Here is a 24,323-nt window from a genome sequence, read left to right on the forward strand (position 1 = left end):
TTGACACGCCACAAATCTACATCTCCGTCTTTACTCCCCTTCCATTTCCCCAATATTGAGTGTAGTTTTCATGCCATGAGCTTTTATTGTGACTTATGGTGGCTACTTTCATAATGGCTCTTTATTAAAGCTTCAATTAAAGGCAGTATAAACGCATAAACCGCAAATTGGGTGTAATGTTGCACATATTCATTTAGTGTTCTTCTTAACTGTGTTGCTATGCACTGGGGTTTACCTCCAGTATGTGGGTCAGTCGGGAGGAGGGGGGGCAAGGCTGCTTCTTATGATGAGAAAGTATTGAATCTCAACACATTGTGAAACGGCTCTTTTCCATGCATTGTTCAAACTGAATGAATTATACAAAATACGGTGGTTTTGTTTGGACTGCAGTCATTTCGGGAAATCTGATACGTTTACATTTACGCCTGTTATGTGGACAGCATAGGCAACTGATTCCAAATGGAGTGCGCTACCAGTAACATACAGAATTAATCTGCTCAGTACAAAACGTGCATGGAAAAAGGAGTTGAGAACATCCCAATAATAATAATGTCAAAAAATTATGAATTGATTAAATATTTACATTTAACTCTTAAATTGTTGAGAAAAACTGTTTAAATAAAACTAAATAAAACTATTTAGACAAAATCACGTTAATGTTGTTCTTTGTAGAGTACAAAGAAAAAAATGTATAATATGTGTTCAGTCGTAAATACTCAATTAAAGTCAATCATTTTAACATTTTAAATGACTGCAGTCATTTCGGGAAATCTGATACGTTTACGCCTGTTATGTGGACGGCATAGGCAACTGATTCCAAATAGAGTGCGCTACCACTAACATACAGAATTAATCTGCGCAGTACAAAACGTGCATGGAAAAAGGAGTTGAGAACATCCCGATAATAATAATGTCAAAAAATTGTGAATTGATTAAATATTTAGATTTAACTCTTAAATTGTTTAAATTATTTCGACAAAATCACGTTAATGTTGTTCTTTGTATAATACAAAGGAAAAAAATGTATATGTGTTCAGTCGTAAATACTCATATATATAACATTATATATGGTATAACATTATCAAAGATGATTTTTTAATACATATCAGCATGCAAAAAATGTAAGTTATCAACACAATTTTGCATTTTTGAGTAAATGTTTGACTCACATATACTTCTTTAGGTATACACACACAATCTAATTGGATTCTATTTGTAACTGATTGGCATTATGGATATGTAATGATGAAAACAATGCATTTTAATGAATATAACTAGATTTTTTTATAGTTCACTCATGTTTTGCGGGAAAAGTATTTGAAACACCTCCCCTTATTCAAACTACAACCCCAATAATAAACATATTGACATATTATTATCCTCATAATGTACAGGTGTACCAAATAAAAATTGTGTCGACTTCAGTGTCTTGTGCACACATCACAGCATCATTTGACTGTGGAAGTATTGACAATAGCACGCCTTATCTGTGTGTAGCTGGGTCCCAACGTGGGTCACTTTGAGGCATGACGCGGGCTCGTATCAAATGCAGATGAGCGGATGCTGAACTCCCCGGTGGAGCATGCAGGCGAGGACTTGTATTAGTGATACTTGTCATGTCTGCTGTAAATCACGCTACGTCTTTTTTTTTTCTTCTCCTTCTTCCTTCTCCAGGTTGCTAGGTTGTTGTTTTGTCTCAGAATGCTGCGTGGCAGGGATGAATGGTGGTGATGTTACATTATCATGTGGCTGTCGCTTTCACTCCTGCTGACTGGTCTGTGACAGGCCCACACACTCACACACACACACACACACACTCTCACAAACGCAGGCTGTGTCAGGAGCAGGCCTGATTTATTAACTGCTGAAACCCTAGATGACGTGTGCCCACACAATCAATAGAAAGCACAGCCACTGCCTGTGCCTCTGCCAGGTCATGTGACCACAACAGGAGCTCGGCAAGGAAGGATGCTAACGTGCACACACACTCTTGCTTGCTGGCTGCAGAGTATATTGCATTACTGTATTGATGGGAAATGGATCCAGTCCAGCGTTGCTGGCGTTGCTGCCAGTCAAGAGGCGCCTTGGGTTCATCATGGCCGCTGCCTTGTTTGACTCTACATCTTCCTAAATGTGGCACAATGCTTCAATATCATTAATTAAACATGTTTTCATTTAAAAGCACTCGCAGGAGGGGGTGTGGAGGCGAACGCTCAAGGGCTGGCGGCCAGTGTTTTGTGTGTTTCTCCGTGCCTGTATTTCTAGTGTGTGTGTGTGTGTGTGTGTGCATGTGTGCACCTTGATTCTTCCCTGTATGAGTGGGTGGCTTAATCGCCCTGTTTATTTACGCTCCTGTTGTCTGCACACAGCAGGCAGTGCGGCGGTGGATGCCAGCCAGCTCTTAAGGGAGCAAAGCAGCAGAAATTAGTTGTGTCAATAAGCAAAACAAAGGCTTATTCTTAGAATTCCATTCATTATTCCGGATACGGCTGGAGAATTGTTTATGGCGCTTATTCATTTTTAATGTTTTCTTTTTTTTTGGGAGGGGGGGTGTACTGCTCCACATTGCATAGAGGAGGAGAGGAGGCGAGGAGGAGGAGGAGGGAGAAATTGTGTCCTCTCATTGTTCAATTAAGTCTGTCGGTAATGATCAAGATGAGATGATGGCCATCTTCCTTTTATAGATACTAATCTGTGACTGCCGATGAAATAAAGGGACGGCGCAGCAGCATGGACCCCACAATAAAAGCCTCTCTGCGCTATTATGCAAGCGCGTGCATGTGATGTATTGTAATAGGGGCCACTTGTGCTTCTGTCAGGTGATTATGTTAATGTATAGTCGCGGGCTGCAGAGTTCACAAGGCGCACTCTGACTGGCATTAAGGCCGCATCGATTCCGTTGCTATTAGCCAAGAGAAATAAATAAAGCTGATGGCTGTGGCGAGGGTAATTATACCACGGCACAGTGCATTGTTTGATTCCCCTTATTAATTGTATTTATTTAATCCATTTCATGCTTTTAGCCGTGCACTCTGGGAGTTGGAGGAAGGGAATTAATAAATCACTCTTAGGCTCATTAGATTTCCCCCCTCTGGTTGGGATGTGCCACTATTTTTTCAGCATCCAATTGGCGAGCGTTTCCTGCTGGTGTGATTCACATGGAAAAATATCTGCCAAGGCACACACACACGCACACACGCACGCCCTCACACACCCGGCCTTTTTACGCATGCGTGTGTCTCCCCCCCGTGTGAACTCGTGACCTTTTCCAGCCGTCTGATGGCCATTGACATTTGCTTCTTGAGCCGAGCTTGCTCACGTGTTGGAGCTGATGGGAATGGATGATGATATTGCTCCAGGAGAAAAAAGAGAAGGAAGGACAAAAAAGAAGGAAAAGAGGGTGTAGACAAGCAGACCCGGCATCCATCTGGACCCCCTGCTTGCCACAAAGGTCACAGGGCGACTCCAGCTTACATCCTCATTACAAAAGAGCCGCCGCTGTGAGTGTCCACTGTGGGGGGAACAATGCGCTGTCATTTACACTCGCCGTCTTCTTCAGTCATCATGGAGGAGACATACAGGATGTGCTTGCTATTATTACATTGTCCTGCTCACACACTCTGGGACGAAGGCACAGAAGCGGCACAAGCTTTGTCTTTGTCCTTGAAGACAGCGGATGTAATGGAGGGCTGCACCTGTCCGCCTTTTTTCTTCTCGCCACCTTCACAGGGAAGGAAGCTTTACTGAGGGAGCCTTCTGGTGGCGGGAAGAGGCAGGACAGTGTCAGTCACAAAGATAAACACCACACAGACAAAAGAAGACATTCAGTACTAAAATTAAAGATAGACAATAATGCTCAATTTTGATTTCAGTACTGCACTATATCAACTGTTTACATCTTGCCTCGTTATTATTTATAGTTATGCGTACTCATTTGTGTTTTCCTGTTTAGTTAGTAGGATTAGGCAATCACTACTTGGGTCAACAATCAATTGAATTACATTTTAGTGCAAATCAGGATAAAGGTGCGAATGCATTTTGTTTTACTTTGCTTTAATTTGACAGTTTCCTAAATATCTCAGATAATATATGAATTTTATTGACAAAATTCAGATATACAGTATGCAAAGCCAACTTTAGTTTGCAGCCTATAGACACAAAACAGTATTTTATATCAACACAAAAACATCACAGTCCGCAAGATGTGTAACCCAGAAGACTTTGCAGCTGTGGAATGGGCAGATTATACGTTTCCCAGCATGCTTTGCTGTAGTTAAAATTATCACTTTTGACTGCCTTATGACCCTTTAAGGTGTTATTTTGTACAGACAGGGTGTATAGTTAAACTGGTGTGCAATTGTTGTGCAATTTGTGCTATATACGTATAATAATGTGGCCACTATTACTTATGTAATGTCAGCGTGTCGAGTAGTTGATACCGGAAGAGTTTCTTTATTACACAGATTCCTACAAGCATTTGTTAGTTGGGGTTCTTGATGCGGACCGACTTATTTTACAACCACTTACGCAGCCTGGCCCTAATAGGTCAGGGCAACATACAAAAAAAATTGAGGAATATTATTCATATTCATATTTTCTTTAGATGTTAACATCAATCAAATGTAGATATGCTACGTGGTTAAAAATAAATTTGATGGAAAATCTTCCTGCTTTTTAGCTTGGCATTATTGCTGACAAAGCATATAGATTATTGTATTATCTATTTATTAGTATAACACTCCAACTTTTTTTCTTCCATCTTTATATGTATATATATTTTTTCCAGCGCGGCCCTTTGTCATCTCATGATGCCGTTTTTAATTTTTTTATTTAAAACCACCTGTGCCACCCTTTGGACACCCTTTGTCTTCATATTGCTGCTGATCCCTAATTAGCCTTATGGGATAACTCTAAATGTGTATTCAACTGCACTACATATAAGAATATATTTGTATTGTGCTGATGTACCTGAAGTATGGTACATACTGAAGTATAGTTATAATACGGTAAAATTGCATATTTTAGCTACAAGCTCTGGGAAGTTATTTCTTGTGTCTTTTTTCTGCTTGTGTACACGGATGCCTGGCAGTGTTCATTGTTTGACACACGGCATGCATGTCCATCTCAGCGGGCTCTTTCTTCTTTGTCACGTTCCTACTTGGCTCTCCTCATCACGCCAGCTGAGTGTTAGCTGAAGGCTGTAGGCGCGTGACGACAGGTTCAAACACGCTCTCACCTCGGCCAGAGTGTGAGCAGACGTCAGACCGAGGGCCTGAATTTGGATGACAACACGGTGTTATGTTGCAGTGCGTGTGGAGGCTTGGAAATGAAGTAAAGGGAGCTTCCTTGACAACATCATCGGGGTCATGTTTTTTTTTTTTAGTATGAAGCTTGAGCAGTGTGTCTTTGCATTAATATAAAAATAAAATATGTTTGATTAGTGTTGTGCCTTTTAAATATCCCCACTGGCAAGATAATAAAGCCGTCAGCCAGAGACTAAACATAGTCTGAGCATAAGGAGAGCAATGAAAGATGAACTCTTTGTTCATTTTTTTCAACATAAAATGATCATCAGAATCGATGAAATTATCATTTTATGGTTTTTCCGAGCTGCTGGCTTGTCTGAAGCTCCGTTTTTTTATGGCTCTGACTTGATCCATTTAAATGACGGCCATTTTTTAAGGAGGCTCGCTCAGTAGACTGACGCAGGAGATGGTTAAGACTCTCCCTAAGTCGCTGTAAAATGTCCTCTCTTTAAATCAAGTGAGAATTTGTCATGTCCTTGTCATCATTTTCTTCTCTTTTCAACGCAGTGCTGAGTATCCGTGGCGCCCAGGAGGAGGAACCTCCCGATCCCCAGCTGATGCGCCTGGACAACATGCTGCTTGCCGAGGGGGTCGCCGGGCCGGAGAAAGGGGGCGGGTCGGCAGCTGCAGCCGCGGCCGCTGCGGCCACCGGCGGCATCGGCGCCGACAACTCGGCGGAACACTCTGACTACCGGGCCAAGCTTTCACAGATCCGACAGATTTACCACACAGAGCTGGAGAAGTATGAGCAGGTAAGACGCAAATGCCTGCAACCAAAGATAACACAGCATCACTGTGCCTTTTGCACAGAACCTTGCATAGTGCAATATTGCTGCAGCAATTCGACATCATCCTATCAGATAATTAGATACACACCAATTGCTTCTAATACAACAGGACGGGAGAAGTGAGCCTACAGCACGACTTCAGACGGTAGAAGATTTCCAAGTTGACTATAACCTCCCATTCTGTGCTGTTGCCGTTTAAACAGAACAGCACTGAAGACACAAAAATGCCAGCTCTGACAGGCAGTGGAAAAGAGACACCAGGCAACATCACAGCTGCATAAAATGATCACACCAGCTCATTTTATTATTTCATTACCTTAATTGTTTTGGTAAAATTCCAGCTGGACTGTTCTTCTGGCCACACTTGAAGGATGGCAATGAGATTGAATGTGAATAAGCCTAATCATCATCTGGACATTTTATACCTCAAATTTTAAATATATGTCAATGATTGTTGGCAGTTTGGGATGAACCACTTGGCTGCAACCGGGACAGGAACTCTCGTTTGCGATGAAGGGGCCTGCACAGTAGCCTAGTGGGTACCATGTCGGCCCTACAGACAGGAGATGCGTTGGAACATCTCTGTGTGGTGTTTGAGTCTGTGTGGAAACCACATGTTTTCCTGTGTGTGCGTGTGTTAAGCCTCGTTTATACTCGCTTTGTCCCTGCAGCAGCGTGCACTTTTCCATGCCAATGAGTACATTGGTTGTTAACAGTCGGGAAGTTTGTGTAAACTGTGTGGATAGGTTAACTTTCCAAGGGGAATTTTCAATTTCTCTAGCATCTCGTGTCTTCCTTGTGATTTTCTGTTAATATCTAATCGTAATGCCCAAAGCGACGTCTTCTAGTCAGCAATTCCATCTCCTTATTGTTTCGTTCCTGCTCTTTGTACATACCTGCAGCCGCACAAAACTATGGACTTACCTTTCTTTATTGCATGAGCTTCTTCTCTGTACTTCAGCATCTTATAGCTCCCTAGCAAATTGCAAATAGAGGAATTAATGAAGCTGGGGGTGATGCTTCTATTGCGTTGTGGCGTCACATGGGACACAGTGGGACCAAATAATGTCATGACTGCCTCACGGATGTGAGAAGTGGTGGTGACAATGCATACATATTCGGGAACAATGTGTTTGGCGCATACTATTTTTGTGTGTAAGACATACACAATAGTTGACAGTCGAGCGGGTGCATGGTCATTTCGTGCCAATGCACACCGTTTTTGGTCACAAATTGCATGTTAAGTACGTAATTTATTTTTGTGGGACACCCGCACAGTTGCCTGGTGGTTAGCATGTTGACCATACAGTTAGGATATCTAGAAGATCTAGTTTGTTTGCTCTGTGTGTGGGCTTTGCATGTTCTCAACACGTGTGGGTTTTCTCCCAGTACTCTGGCTTCCTACCATATTCCAAAAATATGCATGTTAGGATCATTGGCAGCTTCAAAGTGGGAATTCTGTGTATATCCTCGCTGCAATTGGTTGGTGACCAGTTCAGTACCTCGCCAATCGTCATTGATAGTATCTAATGATTAGAACATTTTGAGGATATCCTTAGCATGTATGCTAGTATGGCTTATAAAGCATTTTGACCACAGCTGACAAGGGACTCCACCAATGTCATTTACAGCCACGTGCAAAAATTTCTGCACATTTTTTCTCTATATTGTTGCAATTATTCTGCACAATACAACACTTGCATGGAAACAGGAGTGCAGGACAATTTATTTTTAGTCGTAGACTAGCAGTTGTGTTCAAGTATAATGGACAGCACAAAAGCTCCCAATAATTATTATTATTATTTAATCATATTCTCCTGGTCCTCATCCTCTTTAAAATGAAACCAATTGTGTAGCTTTGATTTTCAATACAATGGGTCAAAGCAGCTGCCTAGGTTTGATTGTGTCGAGGTGGAGGTCAAAGGTTAGCCACCCCCTCGACCTCTTCTATCAGAGAGGAGAGTCAGCGAACTGAATCTCTTTGTGTACACACCTCTACAATCTAATGAGATTCAACGGAAGAGGCGTTATTGCAATAACCTAACGCTATTGCAAGTAGCTGTCCACACGTATGGGTTGTGGTAAAAAAAAAAAAGGATATATATATATTCTATTCTCTTTATTCCCCCATGGTCCAATGAATAACTTCCACTGGTGTTTTAAAGGCCACTTTGCAACAAGCCAACATTTTCAGGGACGTTTTTGTTGGGGGTTTTTTCGCAAGCAGCCATTACATCAGTCACACGGCCGTTCTTCTCCAAAGGCTTCCAATGTCTCGTCATTTCCCAGAGAAAGTCAAAGCGCTGTTGCGGCTTTGTCATCTTCTCTGGAGGACGGCAAGTCATCGTCGACTGTCACACTCAATATACACCTGAGCCTTTGTGTATGTCACCACGCTACCTACTTCCACCGCGCCCACTCACACATATGACTGAGCCGTGTCTGACGCGTACGTGCGTGCGTGCATGTGTGTGTGCGCGCGTGCTAGCAAAACGGCTGCTTCGGTGCGTCACTTTGACTGACGTAACCCCGGTGTTGACAAGCAGCAGACACCTTGCAGTCTTAAGCAGTGACTGATTCAGACAGGAAGGGAAGGCGAAGGAGCTCGACGGAGAATGGAGAGACTCACTTTAAAACCTCTTGAACGTGAACGGCGCTGAAAGCCTGCTGTCGCTTTACATTCCTCCTCACTTGTCACAAAGACGTTGTTTTCATATTCACAAGCTCTATTCACAACGTATGACTCCCAACGCCACGTTTGTGTGTCGTTATGCATCATGTTTTGGATGCTGATTGAATAGAATGGCATGGATTAATAAACTCTGATTCTCTCTACTCCTTTTTGGACATTGAACTGTGCGAGTGATCACATGTTGATGTAACATTACCATACTCATTCATTCATTCATTTTCTACCGCTTTTTCCTCGGGGGGGTGCTGTCTTCGGGCGAGAGGCGGGGTACACCCTGGACTGGTCGCCAGCCAATCACAGGACACATATAGACAAACAACCATTCACACTCACATTCATACCTATGGACAATTTGGAGTCGCCAATTAACCTAGCATGTTTTTGGAATGTGGGAGGAAACCGGAGTACCCGGAGAAAACCCACGCATGCACGGGGAGAACATGCAAACTCCACACAGAGATGGCCGAGGGTGGAATTGAACCCTGGTCTCCTAGCTGTGACGTCTGCGCGCTAACCACTTGACCGCCGTGCCGCCCATTACCATACTATATGATGATAATATCTCCATTAAAGATCTTTTGGATTTAATTGCTGTATATTTAGTAAGAACATGTAAAAGCTACTATCATTTTTAGAAGTGGAAGAACATTTTACATTTACATACGACCTGGACAAAGGCCACTTTTGTTGTGAGCCTTTTCCGTCATTTTCCAGACTTTCTAATTGAATAATGCATTTATCTTTCAGTAATGATGGATTTATGGTTATGCTCCGCAGGACAGGAATTGTCACTTCCTGTTCTGTGTACTTACGTCTTATGTCTTCGTACTGTATTTTACGCCTTGCCTGACTTCTGTGCAGCTGAGTGTAGCACCTGTTTTCAATTTCAGGTTGATAAGGTTCATAATGTTCATTGTTTTTAATTCCTGGGATCCCCAACCACCAGGCTATGGTATCCATGGGCCGGGCAATGATGAAAAAGAGACTTTAAAAATAATAATTATGCAAATAACTTCAGCAAATGTTTTGTAAATATGTATGAATTTTTGAAATAAGGGTTGTTTTTGTATGTTTATTTAGTATTGGTCACCTGTTGTTTGAGGCAAGACCTGGTTGATGACCCTTCAGAATCCAATTTCCTGCTTTTGTTCTGAAGTTTTTTCCTATCTCGTTCCTCCAGGCGTGCAATGAGTTCACCACCCATGTGATGAACCTGCTGAGGGAGCAGTCTCGAACACGACCCATCTCTCCCAAAGAGATTGAGCGCATGGTCAGCATCATCCACCGCAAGTTCAGCTCCATCCAGATGCAGCTGAAGCAGAGCACCTGTGAGGCTGTCATGATCCTGCGCTCGCGTTTCCTCGACGCCAGGTCTGCTTTGGCCGTGTGCCCTTTCTGTTTGGTTTCATGTAGTTTGCTGCTGAGGGGTCTGTTTTTACTAAAATCTCATTTTACAATGTAATTTGTTCAGTCAGACAATGAATAGTGTGTTTAGCTCTCATCTGGAACACTAAAAGTAATTGGATCTTAGCCCTTAGGAGGACATGGAAGTACATTGTATAACATTTTTCTTATCAATAATGAATTCATTATAGTAAATCATAGTTTACTCATATATTTTAGGTAAAATACATGTATTTGGTTTTATCTTATTTGTTTTATTTCTATTCATTTACAGTGGTGCCTTGGTTAACATTATTAATCCGTTGCAGAAGGTCCGACTCAAACCAAAACGGACTCTAACCAAAGAAAAATTTTCCATAGAAAATCCAACGAATCCATTCCAAAAATGTTAACACAGACCATACTTTAGTTCTCATGCTGAAAATGATGTTAAAATAATTACAAATGACAACGGCACGTGTGTAAGTCGGCATGCCTGACAATGCATATGCCTGTTTTTGTTTAAAATTTTCTAAGCAGCCTCTGCTTGCTTTAAATTCATCAACAGACTCACTCGTTGCAGGCGATTTCTGTGTTAGATCCAGCAGTCTCGCGCAGACAACATGTTAGCTCTGGCTAGCTCCCGTGAGCCGTTGATCCCCAACAGCAACTTCCGAACGCCTTCTTCCATGGTTTGTGGTCTCTCTTTTGTTAACACTGTTAGCTCACTTCATTACGTTGTTATTCTTCAGGATGGTACTTGTTGCTCATAAGGGCTTCTAGTACATCCTGCCGAGAGCTGCAATATGGACGCCACCCTCAAAGTTATTCTTCTCTCTTGAATTCAGTAGTGGTATCCACTCTCTTTAGAATGTTGCTGTCACTCGCAAGCTTCTTTGGATTCATAGCGGCTTATTTAGTTTGTCGCACTCACTGAAAAAATGTACGACAGTGGTCATCAATGCAAGGGCCCATTATTTTGGTCACTTCATTGCATTACATGTATCCCAAGATTCGGTTTTGGATCACAATCTCAGATGGCTGCTTAAACAAACCAAGCACAATTAGCAACAGTTGTGCATGTTTCGTGCCCAAATTGCATGCTAACCAAGCGAGTATATATGCAAGCCAAGGCAAAAATATCAGCAAATGTTTTGGATGTTAACTGAAAAATGCGCTAACCAGGGCGGATGTTAACCGAGGTACCACTGTATAGTGGTTTTTATTTTCAAATTCTTATATAATGAAATAACTAATGAATAGCTAAAGTCATGTACATAGCATACTGGCTTTCAGAAGAGCGTCTCTGATGTTACTATGGCAACCCCTCATCTTTTATTTTAATAATTGAAATGTAATTTGTCCATGGTATCCACCTTGTATGCTAAAAGGTGTTTTTTTTCTTCATAACTGAAGGGGAAGCCCTCGGACAAATCCACAAATATTTATTTCCACTATTATAAATAATTGACCAAATAAAGAATATTAATTCATTTGTTTTCCCTGCTCCAGGCGAAAGAGGAGGAACTTCAACAAACAGGCGACAGAGATTCTAAACGAGTACTTTTACTCCCATCTCAGTAACCCTTATCCGAGCGAGGAGGCCAAAGAAGAGCTGGCCAAGAAATGTAGCATCACAGTGTCACAGGTAACCACTGACGGCAAACTATTATATCATATCATTACGCTATTAGATAACATTATACATACAGTGCATCCGGAAAGTATTCACAGCGCTTCACTTTTTCTACATTTTGTCATGTTACAGCCTCATTCCAAATTGTATTAAATTAATCTCTTACCTCAAAATTCTACACAAAATACTAAAATTGAGGAAAGCCACTCCTTAGTAAAAGGAACATGGCAGCCCGTCTGGAATTTGCCAAAAAGCACCTGAATGACTGAGACCATGAGAAACAAAATTCTCTGGTCTGATGGCTTTCGTCTGGCCACTCTACCATACAGGCCTGATTGGTGGATTGCTGCAGAGATGGTTGTCCTTCTGGAAGGCTCTCCTCTCTCCACAGAGGAACGCTGGAGCTCTGACAGAGTGACCATCGGGGCCTTGGTCACCTCCCTGACTAAGGCCCTTCTTCCCCGATCGCTCAGTTTAGAAGGCCGGCCAGCTCTAGGAAGAGTCCTGGTGGTTCCAAACGTCTTCCATTTACGAATAATGGAGGCCACTGTGCTCATTGGGACCTTCAAAGCAGCAGAAATGTTTCTGTATCCTTCCCCAGATTTGTGCCTCAAGACAATCCTGTCTCGCAGGTCTACAGACAGTTCTTTTGACTTCACGCTTGGTGTTTGTGCTCTGACATGCACAGTCAACTGTGGGACCTTATATAGACAGTTATTATATTTCCAAATCATGTCCAATCAACTGAATTTACTGCAGGTGGACTCCAATTAAGCTGTAGAAAGATCTCAAGGATGATCAGTGGAAAAAAGATGCACCTGTGCTCAATTTTGAGCTTCATGGCAAAGGCTGTGAATACTTATGTAAATGTGATTTTTTTGTTTTCTATTTTTAATAAATTCAAAAAAAGTCTAAAAAAAAACTTTTTCACATTGTCATAATGGAGTATTTTGTGTAGAATTGTGAGGTAAGAGATTAATTTAAATACAATTTGGAATGAGGCTGTAACATGACAAAATGTAGAAAAAGTGAAGCGCTGTGAATACTTTCCGGATGCACTGTATACTCGTTTGTCACATAATGCATGTAAAAAAATTGTTAATAAATCATATTTATTATGTTGATCAATCCCATTTCTTAGCTCTTCAAACAATACTTTAAGTGAGTGTCACTACCTGTCACTAAGTGAGTGACAGGAAGAAAATGTCTTATTGCTTGGGGAGAAGAGGTCATTTGACCCCACCTGTTGGCTTGCATGTGAAAATCTCACAGCACCCCAAATATAAGACCACCTGTTTTTTCAGACTGTTTATTTTTTTGTGGGAACTGGTATTGCTTCTCCAAATCTCCATTGTAACCTGACCTCTGTGTTTTTTTGTTAAGGTCTCAAACTGGTTTGGCAACAAGAGAATCCGCTACAAGAAAAACATTGGCAAGTTCCAGGAAGAGGCCAACATGTACGCGGCAAGGACGGCTGTCAATGCCACCAGTGTGTCTGCACACGGCAGTCAGGCCAACTCCCCGTCCACTCCCAATTCGGCAGGTGAACAATCACTGTGGCTACTTTGAGGAGTCAGTAAAGATGTGTGTTTTTTGGTGGCGTTCACATTTGTGGTTCAGTAGTCTGGTCATGGGACCAAACTATGAGCAGTAAAGAACATGCCAACATGCACACCCACTTGCTATATTATATATACAGTATATATACATATATGTATTATTGTTATATTCTGCTATATTTACCAGCTTACATTTTCTGAAGTAAACAAGTGTGAACTCACATCCCAACAGTACAAATGTTTGCTTCAGCTCTTAAAGCAATGCTTGTGTTTTTCTTGTTTGGGACGTATGGCCTCCCTGCCTTTCCTTGTTTTTACCGCCTGCCATCTGACACTCATTTTCTCTCTCTCTCTCTTATTGACCCTTTTGCTCTTAATTTTTCCTGCCTCTTGTCCGGTTGACCTTGTGCATGCCATTAAGCTGCTGAAAGGGCAAGCGGAGTCTTTTGTCATTTAGAGACTTTGGCAACTGTATTGGATTAGGACCGGGTGTTGAAATCAAGTTATGCCATGATGGTCTCTTTACATCTGGGGAGCTGTGGTCCATTAAAGGCCCGACGTGATTCTTTGGGTCTTCCTGCAGATCAATTATTGCTCGCTTAATGAAATAGTAGCCGCGTGGATGACAAACAGTGATAGAATCCATGAGGCTACTTTTAACAGGACTTAAACCATTTTAAGATGATTATCTGTCTCTTGACTTATGCTGTAGAGATATTGTAATGTGGACCTGCCCTCTGAAACTAACCCATTTAACACACTTTTGCTCATGCATGATCTCTTTTTTTTAACTCTTTTTCTCTGTCCCTCTTCTTCTTCTGCCTTTTGTCCTCCTCTGCCTCTTCTGTGTACTCTCAGGTTCTGCTGGCTCCTTTAACATGTCAAACTCCGGAGACTTGTTCATGAGTGTTCAGTCCCTCAATGGGGACTCGTACCAAGGGGGGCAGGTTGGGGCCAACATACAATCCCAGGTAGGCACCTCTCTGTGGGATAAGTTTACAAGACCACATGCAAAATGTCATGTAAAAAGCGTAGAACTCCACAAAGACCAAACAAATCATGCATTAGAGTTGTCTATCATGTTTTTTTCAAAATAAATGAATTTATAAATATATATATATATATATCAAGAAAATCCACAACAACTTAATCTGTTATTTTCCTTTCACAAACTTTCATGGAGAACAACACAATATCTTGACCTCCACTACGACCCGGAGGTCACATTAAGCCTTAAGCTTTTGTTAATGTAGCAGCCATTGTCAAGGCACAGTTGAGAAAACGACAGAGGACAGTTTTTGGAAGTGTCGCAACGCTCGTCAGCACCCCATGACACGGCTTCACATAGCCACTGGTGCACGGCGCCTCTCCGACCTTGCCCCAGTGGATGGAGATGACCACCGTTCTTGGAGTGTTACAGGTCGTCACCGCCAGTTGAGGAAACACCACCCGTGGTGATTCTCTCAGCGCTTTTGGCATCATTCCTCAACTCATCCAACACACGCACCCCTTCTCTATTTAGAACAGCTACTAGAAACGCTTGAGGTCATTCATGAATATGCAAATGAGACAACTCTTAAAGGAGGTAAAGTGGTCTTCGGGGTTGGAACCTCACATTTCTCCTAATGGATTATTTTTACGACCATGTCAGAACTGCTCCATGCCATTCTGCGAAAGGTAGGAAGATTAAAAAAAAAAGTGTGACTAAATGAGCCTTGAGTAGAGTAATTTGTAGTGAAACCCAAATGGCAGGTGTGCTTTTTCAAGCATAACCTGGCTGACAGCTCTGCCAAAAGCTGCAAAGTACCTTGCAGAACACGAAAATGGCAGTTTTCCAGTGCAACTTTCACAACTACAGAGAGATGTAGAGATGCTTGATATTGGATTTCTTACCGAGTTCCAATATATTGATAATATACCGATACCCATATCCTATATCAACTGATACCGATATAGGCATCAGCTATTCCCTCGACGTAATGTCTTTTCACGTACTGAATGAACACATTATGCTTTTGTTTACAGTAATGCCACTGGATCGATAAAGTATCATTCATTCATTCATTCATTTTCTACCGCTTTTCCTCACGAGGGTCGTGGGGGTGCTGGAGCCTATCCCAGCTGTCTTTGGGCGAGAGGCGGGGTACACCCTGGACTGGTCGCCAGCCAATCACAGGGCACATATAGACAAACAACCATTCACACTCACATTCATACCTATGGACAATCTGGAGTCGCCAATTAACCTAGCATGTTTTTGGAATGTGGGAGGAAACCGGAGTACCCGGAGAAAACCCACGCATGCACGGGGAGAACATGCAAACTCCACACAGAGATGGCCGAGGGTGGAATTGAACCCTGGTCTCCTAGCTGTGATGTCTGCGCACTAACCACTTAATCGCCGTGCCGCCTGATAAAGTATCATATGTATGTATTTTAAACATTTTGTCTCAACAAAAAATGAAACTTGGAAATAATTTCACACCGAGGACATCCTGAGCTACCAAGCTTGTTGCTGAATGGGGGTGTCATCACTCATTATCGATACTCAGTATCATTACTCGATATTAAGTGAGCAAATCGGAGGATTTCTTCCTGTCATCCACACAAAGAGTGACCTGGCAACAAAGAGGCTGAAACAAAGGGCCTGCACTTTTTGGGGAATTTTGCCCATCATTCCCAATCCTTATGTGAAACATGAACACATATTTATTTCCATTTTATGTGCATTATAACACATAATTTGAGCTAGCTAACAATGCTGTCATTGGGATGCACCTATTTTGACTATGAATCCCTTAAAAAAAAACCTCTAACAATGTTGCGTTGTTTCATATAGATGTTGTGATCATCCATTAACACTTACACTAATAATAATGTGTAATAGTTTTTTGATGATTTCCGAAAAGCTATTTTTCCGAAAAGTATGACTGAATATTAATAACAGAAATAGTTTTGTCGCTAGAAGATAGAAAACCTCTTTATGACCTTCTAAAAATTGTTTGTGATTAGTCACCTTTATAGGGCTGCACTGTGGGGAGTGGTTAGTGCACAGCCCACACAGCTAGGAGACCCATATTCGATTCCCTCCTCGGGCATCTCTCTGGGTTTTGTCCAGGTACTCAGGTTTCCTCCCACATTCCAAATACATGCCCCGCCTTTCGCCCGAAGACAACTGGGATAGGCTCCAGCACGCCCTCGACCCTCATGAGGATAAGCGGTAGAAAATGAATAAATGAATAGTCACCTTTATACTCGTATTACCTAATAAAGTAGACAAGCAATCATAACACACTGTTAGCATTTGGAAATTCCTTTGTTGTAGTATCTTGAACATAAAATAGGTGGATGGATGCCATTAAAAAAGATTGGCATAAACCTATTACTCATCGTCTCTATGATGCAGGACAGCCAGTCTAATGTTAATCTGCCATATATAGACGTACTGCTACCTTTGTTTACATCACACTGCACCGCTTATGTGCAGGCTACGGGATCTCCTAAGTGACACAATGGATGGCTAACTCTTTAACAAAACTGCAGCATTGTATTTATTCTAAACTTGGGTTTAGAAATTGAGTTGGGAAGGAAGGACAAAGTAAGAAGCCAAAAAGATACCACAGCAACATGGAATGGGGGGGCCTTTTTTTCCACTATGTCATCCAGGACTATTCATCCATAGCTGACTTAATGCAGTTAAACGGGACCAATTGTGCTTTTTTTCCACTTTTCTGACCTATATACGTATGTTGTTACTATGTTGTATTATCGTGTGAAATTTGCGCATTTAGAAGTGAGCCCTGGAAGAAATTTTGGGTGCTAGTTTTTACCATCTTAACACCAACTTTTTGTAACGTCACTTGGAGCCACTCGGCTACACTCTTTTGTCAAACATTTTTCACCGTGTTAGCATAGCTTCCAGGACATGTTTGTTTGGGTGAGGGAAAGCTAAAGAGGCAAGCATCAGGCAGAAATGGTTGGAGTTCCTAATTCCCAGCCAGCAAGAGAAAAATATGGGAAACATATTAAAAGCGAAAAAGCAGTGTCATCTTATATTAATGCTGTGTTATATTTAGGTGGATACACTCGTGTGTTATTTAAAGGTAGACGATGAATTCATCCAAATATTTTATTATCATGTCCTTTTACTTGTTATCAAGCTTGTACACACGGCCAAATCACTGATTATGTTTGTAGCATTTTCCTGTTTACTGTACCCTTTTCCTATCACACTGACCTTTTCTCATGCACGGACTGTCTTTGTTATCCAGACCTTTTGTCTGACCTGAGCTTTTTCTCCCCCCCCACTCCCACCCCACTACACACACACTTCCATTGTTCCAGGTGGATACCCTTCGCCATGTTATCAGCCAGACCGGCGGATACAGTGACAGCCTCGCCGCCAGCCAGATGTACAGTCCACAGGGCATCAACGTAAGTATGCCTGCATTGTGACGATTGCGTGCCACCGTATTTTGTCTCAGTTGAGCTGTTGTCCAGCCAGTCGACCCCCAACCGACTCCCCCTCCCCACTTTCTCTCTACGGCCGTGCCCTGGCTGGCAGGCAATGAGGCACCTACCGGCCTGAGTTGGCTGGACACGCTCCGAGTCTGTCGGGGGATATTAGCGTTAGCACGGCACCTGCAGTGGACAGGAACAAGGACACAGGTGTCATCCTATGACAACAATGCTCTTCTGCCTTGTGCGGCATAGTCACCACCTCCAAACATAACCTTCACCTCCAAAAGTGGCTTCACATTTGGTGATTATCTCTATTGTGTTTGTTTGTGGAGAGTATGGAGGGTTGAAAAGAGTACCCTGTGTTCTCAAATGCAGAAATATAACCATGCAATGATGATTAGTTAACTAGTGGTTAGCGCGCAGACCTCACAGCGAGGAGACCAGGGTTCAATTACACCCTCGGCCATCTCTGTGTGGAGTTTGCATGTTCTCCTCGTGCATGCGTGGGTTTTCTCCGGATACTCCGGTTTCCTCCCACATTCCGCAAACAAAGCATTATTAGAGCCCTGTAGACATGACAAAACACGACTATAGTCACATTTATACTCTTTTTATTTACAACATATTACCAGCGCAACTGCAGGGTCTTGAGATATGCTAACTCGCAAACTAGAGAGCTAGCGACCTAAACGGTAGCCTTCAAGTTATTTCCTTTAAACTTAAAAAAGCCAAAAACTTACCACTTCCACACGGATAGGGAGGATAACTGTTAAGAGTTATTTAACCTTTAACATGAACATTAATCAAACGTAATAATTGTTTCTGGGTACATGATACCATACAGCATCCATATCAAACTTGCGCAGGCCGCACTAACATTAAACTTTCACATTTGGCCCGCGGGCTGCGTGTTTGAGACCCCTGTTCTACAGTATAAAACTGGAGCGCTCTGCTTTTTTTAAGTTGCAAAAAATCTGGTCAAAGATTCTCCATCAGTCAAGGCAAGGAAGACTGAACTGTTGTTGAGCACCTACTGCAAAAGTCCTTGCCAAAGATCATCTATATTGCTACAAATGATTCACTGAAGTCTTATTTTTGACTACTTTACACAACTTCTGACGCAATCTGGGCATACGTATGTAGGATTGTATTTGTGTTTATTGTAGTTGTTACTGTAAGTACCAAATAAGTCACGGTGCCTGTTTCTAGGTCTCGTTTTACTGGGCCGGGCTGGGCTGGGTATGGCGGTGCAGGCGACACTGGAGGCGGTGTGTTAACATGTATATCCATAGCGACAGGCTGCGCGGGCTTGAACAGAATCAATACGACAGTCGCAGGGACAGAGGGAGCGGGGCTTTGGGCTAACAGTCCAAGCACATTGGCCCGATCATTCATCTACACAAACAGCCACACTGACAAGGCTGCAACAAGCCCTCGCGCGCTATAATAACAACATGCATGCATGGAGATCAGTGCCATGTGCAACAGGAGTCCCTCTGCTTTTACCCCCCCACCCAAACACATATACACACACACACACGCACATTATTATTTACAAATCATACCAATAAAAGTAGACATTTTTAGATCAAAATATGTTCAACCTCAAACTAAGGGGCTGTGGCTTCGGCAGTGTGTTGAAATGTGGATGAAAAGCTACAGTTCATACAGAACAAAGTGTGTTATTTGTCTGAAAGAGCTATACAGCGTAGTATACAACCTTTTGGGGAAAAAAAAAAGCCTGAAGGTAGTTTTAAAAATCCAAACAAGGATGATAGTTGGAGATGACATATCATGTCCTTGCTCATTTGATGCTCTGTGAGCCCAAAGAAAACATGCATCTGCTGGAGAGCTTTTATTTATTTACAGATAATAATCAAATATATACAGTCGTAAACAAGCTGCATTTGAATCCTTTGCATGTGAATGATCATTTCCTATATTTATGTTTCATTTTACTTCATGTTAATGATCATGACTCCCTCAACATTATTTTTTTTAAATCACCTATTTTTTTAATGTAAAAAAATACAAATAATCTTAGAAAAAAAAGTAAATAAATAATGTGCATTTTATTTCAATTTGACGTTGATGATGTTTTGCTCCCTCGTCAGTTCTTCACCTCTTCTCCTTCATACATGACAATCGTTCCCCCGCAAATTGCTGGTGGGCGTCGCCACTCCCAAGAAAGCTTGAAATGTTTTGTCCCCCCCCACCTACTCCCCTCCTCCTCCACTGGCTTAGGAATGACATGACAGACGCTCTTTGCTGTAAATAACAGGCTTTGGCAAATAAGCGGCTGCCGAAAAGCACGTTCTGGCTTAATAGCGTTGAAATTGCAATTTATGTCCCTAATGGAACTTGGCCAACCTTTGAGACAATAATGTATTCTTTTATTTGGAAGTATATGAATGCTAAGCATTTTGCTGCTTTTTACTTTCATTCTCAAATGATGTCCGGTGACAGTGATATTTTAATGAAGGAGCACTCTTGATGCATACTATATTCTATTTTTGTCATCATATTTTACATTGTCTTAATGCCAGATTGTCCTTGTGTTCATTCCTGAGACACTTATGATGTTATGTGTTGGTTTTTATTATATTTATTTTATATTTTATATTTACTGATATATATTTCTGCTGAATTCACACAATTTTCTGTGTGACTGAATCATTCGATCTTTCAATTCTACAGACATGTACGTGGTTCCCAACCCAATGGTTGCAGGTCCAATTCCTGTATGTGCATACATGCTGTATAAAATGCAGTGCTGTCTTGTGAAATGTAATCAAGTTAATCATATGTCTACTTTGTGATTAATCATGATTAATCGCACATTTACCCTGGGCTTAATGAAGTAGATTTTATCTACGGAATTACTATGATTGGCTTGAATTTAGTTTGGAGTATGCTGTTTGAATGAAGAAATGTTTAACAAAGCAGCATTTCTAAACTATACAGCTATACCGTGTCTGTATTTGCTGGGCAATGTGATAAAGCAAGGTGGTACTTCTGACTCCTGCTTTGATGAAAAGATAGTTCATCACTGCAATATGTGCACACAACTTTGGTTTAATCCAGACTTCCATTAGGTCGTCTTTGAAACTGAAATTTCCCGTAAATCATTCACCTTTCAACACAAGGAACGTAAACATCCTCACAGGAGGACTACAGGGTCACTTTGTGGTCATGTGTTACGATTTTTAGATTAATCACCGCCACATGTAGACTAATCGGGTTGATGGTTCTGATGATATCATTACAGTATAACAAAATTGCAACCTTTTTCATACTGTGATTGTAGTCTTGTTAAAAAAATGCAATATTATGAAATACTGTATATCCAATGCTAATAAAACAAATTAATTTTTGTGAAATTATAAAATAATCTTTTTATATATTTTTTTATCATTCCAGTTTCTTTTCTCATATTATGACTTTACTCATAAATTCAAAACTTTTTTGTAATATTGCTTAATACTTCCAAAAGTACAACTTTTTTCTTGTAACATTACAGCTTTTTTCCTGACTTGTTTCTTTTTATATTATGGCTTTTTTTTCCCATAAATGTACTTCTTTTTATATTTGTAATTTTTTATTAGTTTTTTTTCTCATCAATATTATGACTTTCTCTTATTTTTCCTCTTTTCTCTAAAATTATGACTCTTCTTTGTTTTATTACAATTTATGGTTTGTAAATTTTTTTTTTTTGTATTGTGACACTTAAATTCCGAGATTTTAAGACATTTATTTAATTACAACTACTTGCTCTTGTTTTGTCACATTTTGTTTTACAAAATACAATAACATATTTTCTCTTTTTTTATATTTAAATTACTTTGTAACTTGTTTCTTCATGATTCCAACTTTTTTCTTATGATATTGTGACTTTGCTAATAAATCTATGAGCAAAGCCTGTCACTTAATTCTTGTAAAATTACAAATTGTTTTTATTTTATCATTATTAATTCAAATTTTTCTCATGATTTTCCACTCATTTTTCTTCAAATAGTACTTCTACTAATACTGTAATATTTTTTTAAATAATAACTCTATCTTTATGACATTACTTTTTTATTAATTTCTTATGATACTAAAACTTGCCGGAATGAACAAGTTTAAAAAAAAAAAATCGACCACATTTCGAGGAGGATTTGAAATTTGTAAGCTTGGCTCTTTTTTTTCCCTGGCTTATGAAATGACGTCAACAAGGCGGTAAACCACACAACATTCTACCATGGACGAAGTAGTGCAAAGCTGACAATATCTTCCTGTGTGTTTTGTTTTCCAGACAAATGGCGGCTGGCAAGATGCTCCGACCCCTTCATCAGTGACATCACCCACAGAAGGACCCGGAAGCGTTCATTCGGATACCTCCAACTGAATACATCCACCTGTGCGCCGTCAACCTGTATGGAAAACCAGAACTGACCTTTACAGTATTAAACAAAGGAGTTCACAATGCCGCTGTGCGCAGAGGTACTGTTGAAAAAGCCGAATTGACAAAAAGCAAATAGTATTTCCTCTGCTTGTAACCTTTGGACATTTGGGATACAAACAATGAAATTGTAAAGAATCAGTGGAGAGGTTTGTACAGAGTTCTATTCCGAGGGCTGGGCTTACTTATTATTATTATTATTATTATTATTATTATTATTATTATTATTATTATTATTATTATTATTATTATTATTATTATTATTATTATGGTCACATGTTTCCACTTCCAGTGACAAATGTTCCAATAAATAAATCAAAGTTTTAATGGTCGTTCTACCTCTCAGCCACTCAAAAGTAGAACAACATCAGTGACCGGGATTTGTTTTGTAAAAAATGAAAGTCGTCTTTGGAGCAAGAGGCACATCTTCTTACTTATTCTACATTTTGTTGTCTCTCACCTATTCTATCCTATGGTACGCCATTTTAGACTAATATTGCTCAGTTGTTTACAATGTGTGCTTGATAAAAAAAAATGTCCATCCTTCCCTGTGTCTCCGGCGTCTTTTAACCCAGTTGTGTCGGGACATTTTGACCTCTAAGGTAACCCCTGTGAAGTATGCTATCTGTAAAACAATAAAGAAATACTTGTCATCACATTATGGGACAAGCCTGACGTCATTCATGAAGGTGGAGGACACCCTCCATCCAGGTAGGAGCTACAGTTCTTGTCTTTGCTTTTATGGTCGGGATGAAGAAATCCATGAGATAATCCACTCAACATACTTTTCATAGGAAATAGTCTCCATGTATACAAAACCACTGGGAAGCTGTATCCCTTCTGTATGTCTCCATATTGTAGTGACCAAGTACAACATTTTGGAAAAGTCCAATTGAAATGGCATGCTCCTCTACAATCCTCTTTGTACAGTATGAAGGCGTACGACGTCGGCACTGGAAGAGATAAAATAACTGTACGATTAGTAGTTACCCCACGAGTCTGGATTTTTCTCATAATATTATGACTTTCCTCATACCTTTATTTCATATTTACTCATACGTTTATTCACCTAAAATTAGTTTTTTTTCTTGTCATGGTAGAATTTTTTTCATATAACATTTTTGACATAAAAGTACATTTTTTAAATTACTATTAAAACATTAAAACTTTTTCATCATACGATTCAGACTTCTTTCTCATAATGTCATGACTTTACTTTGATAAAATGACCTCTGTTTTTTTTTGTAAAATTACTTGTTAAAGCAACTTTATTTTTGTAAAATTGCAACTTTACCTGCATAAAATGACCACTTTTGGGGTAAAATTACGATTTTAAGATAAAATTATGATGTTTCACATTTTTAAAAAAGTCCTAAAAATGAATAAAAAATTGTAATAATATAGTATACTTTATAATATTAGAACTAAATGACTACTTTTTTTTGTAAATTATGACTTTACTGTCATAATGGTGTTTTTTTCTCATAATATTACCGTTTTTTTGTGAAATTGTGACTTTATGCTTCATAAAATTATGACTTTTTTGTTTGTTTTCATCTAAAAATTAATTTCCCTCTAAATATTGCAACTTAAGTCTATAATATTAATACTTTTGTCCTGTAATGTAACTTTATTCTCATGAAATTACCTTTTTTTTGTGTTACTATCACTATTTTTTATGTGACTTTCTCTCTGAGAAATGTCTATACTAACATATTGATAAATTGGTCGCATTATTATATTTTTATAATTGAAATTGATTCCAGGAGCATGATTAAACAGGTTTCTGATGATAATGTAACCAAAAGAGTAACATATGGTACCCTCATCACAGTAAATCCATCCTGTCTGTGAAATATTTCTAACCTTTTTAACCCCTTCAAGGCCTTGACGTTTCAGTCCAAACGACAGAAAAGAAAGTTCGTCAAGGACATCTCTAACTGGGTTTGCGTTTGACGACACGAGCCACAATCTATTTAAACAGGGAAGTCATTATGCTAATGGATTTGTACACATCCACAACACAGCTCCATGCAGACATGCTCGCCGTGAAAGAA

General features: G+C 40.3%; 1 protein-coding gene across 2 annotated transcripts in view; it reads left to right on the top strand.

The window, feature by feature from the left end:
• The window catches only part of LOC131125285 (pre-B-cell leukemia transcription factor 1), a 69,225-nt gene extending 46,301 nt beyond the window's left edge, over positions 1 to 22,924 (top strand). The window contains exons 3-9 of one of the 2 annotated variants that reach the window (XM_058066689.2): positions 5,814 to 6,058; positions 9,967 to 10,157; positions 11,682 to 11,817; positions 13,189 to 13,348; positions 14,223 to 14,335; positions 17,709 to 17,798; positions 22,120 to 22,924. In XM_058066689.2, coding sequence (XP_057922672.1) covers positions 5,814 to 6,058; positions 9,967 to 10,157; positions 11,682 to 11,817; positions 13,189 to 13,348; positions 14,223 to 14,335; positions 17,709 to 17,798; positions 22,120 to 22,212 — 1,028 coding nt within the window. In that variant the 3' untranslated portion in view covers positions 22,213 to 22,924. The remainder of the gene's footprint in view (positions 1 to 5,813; positions 6,059 to 9,966; positions 10,158 to 11,681; positions 11,818 to 13,188; positions 13,349 to 14,222; positions 14,336 to 17,708; positions 17,799 to 22,119) is intronic. The other variant, XM_058066690.2, reaches the window with a different exon arrangement.
• The last annotated feature ends 1,399 nt before the right edge of the window (positions 22,925 to 24,323 follow it).

The sequence above is a fragment of the Doryrhamphus excisus genome, linkage group LG6, assembly GCF_037039965.1.
Source record: "Doryrhamphus excisus strain RoL-2023G ecotype Guam linkage group LG6, RoL_Dexc_Guam_v1.1, whole genome shotgun sequence".
Classification (NCBI taxonomy): Eukaryota; Metazoa; Chordata; class Actinopteri; order Syngnathiformes; family Syngnathidae; genus Doryrhamphus; species Doryrhamphus excisus.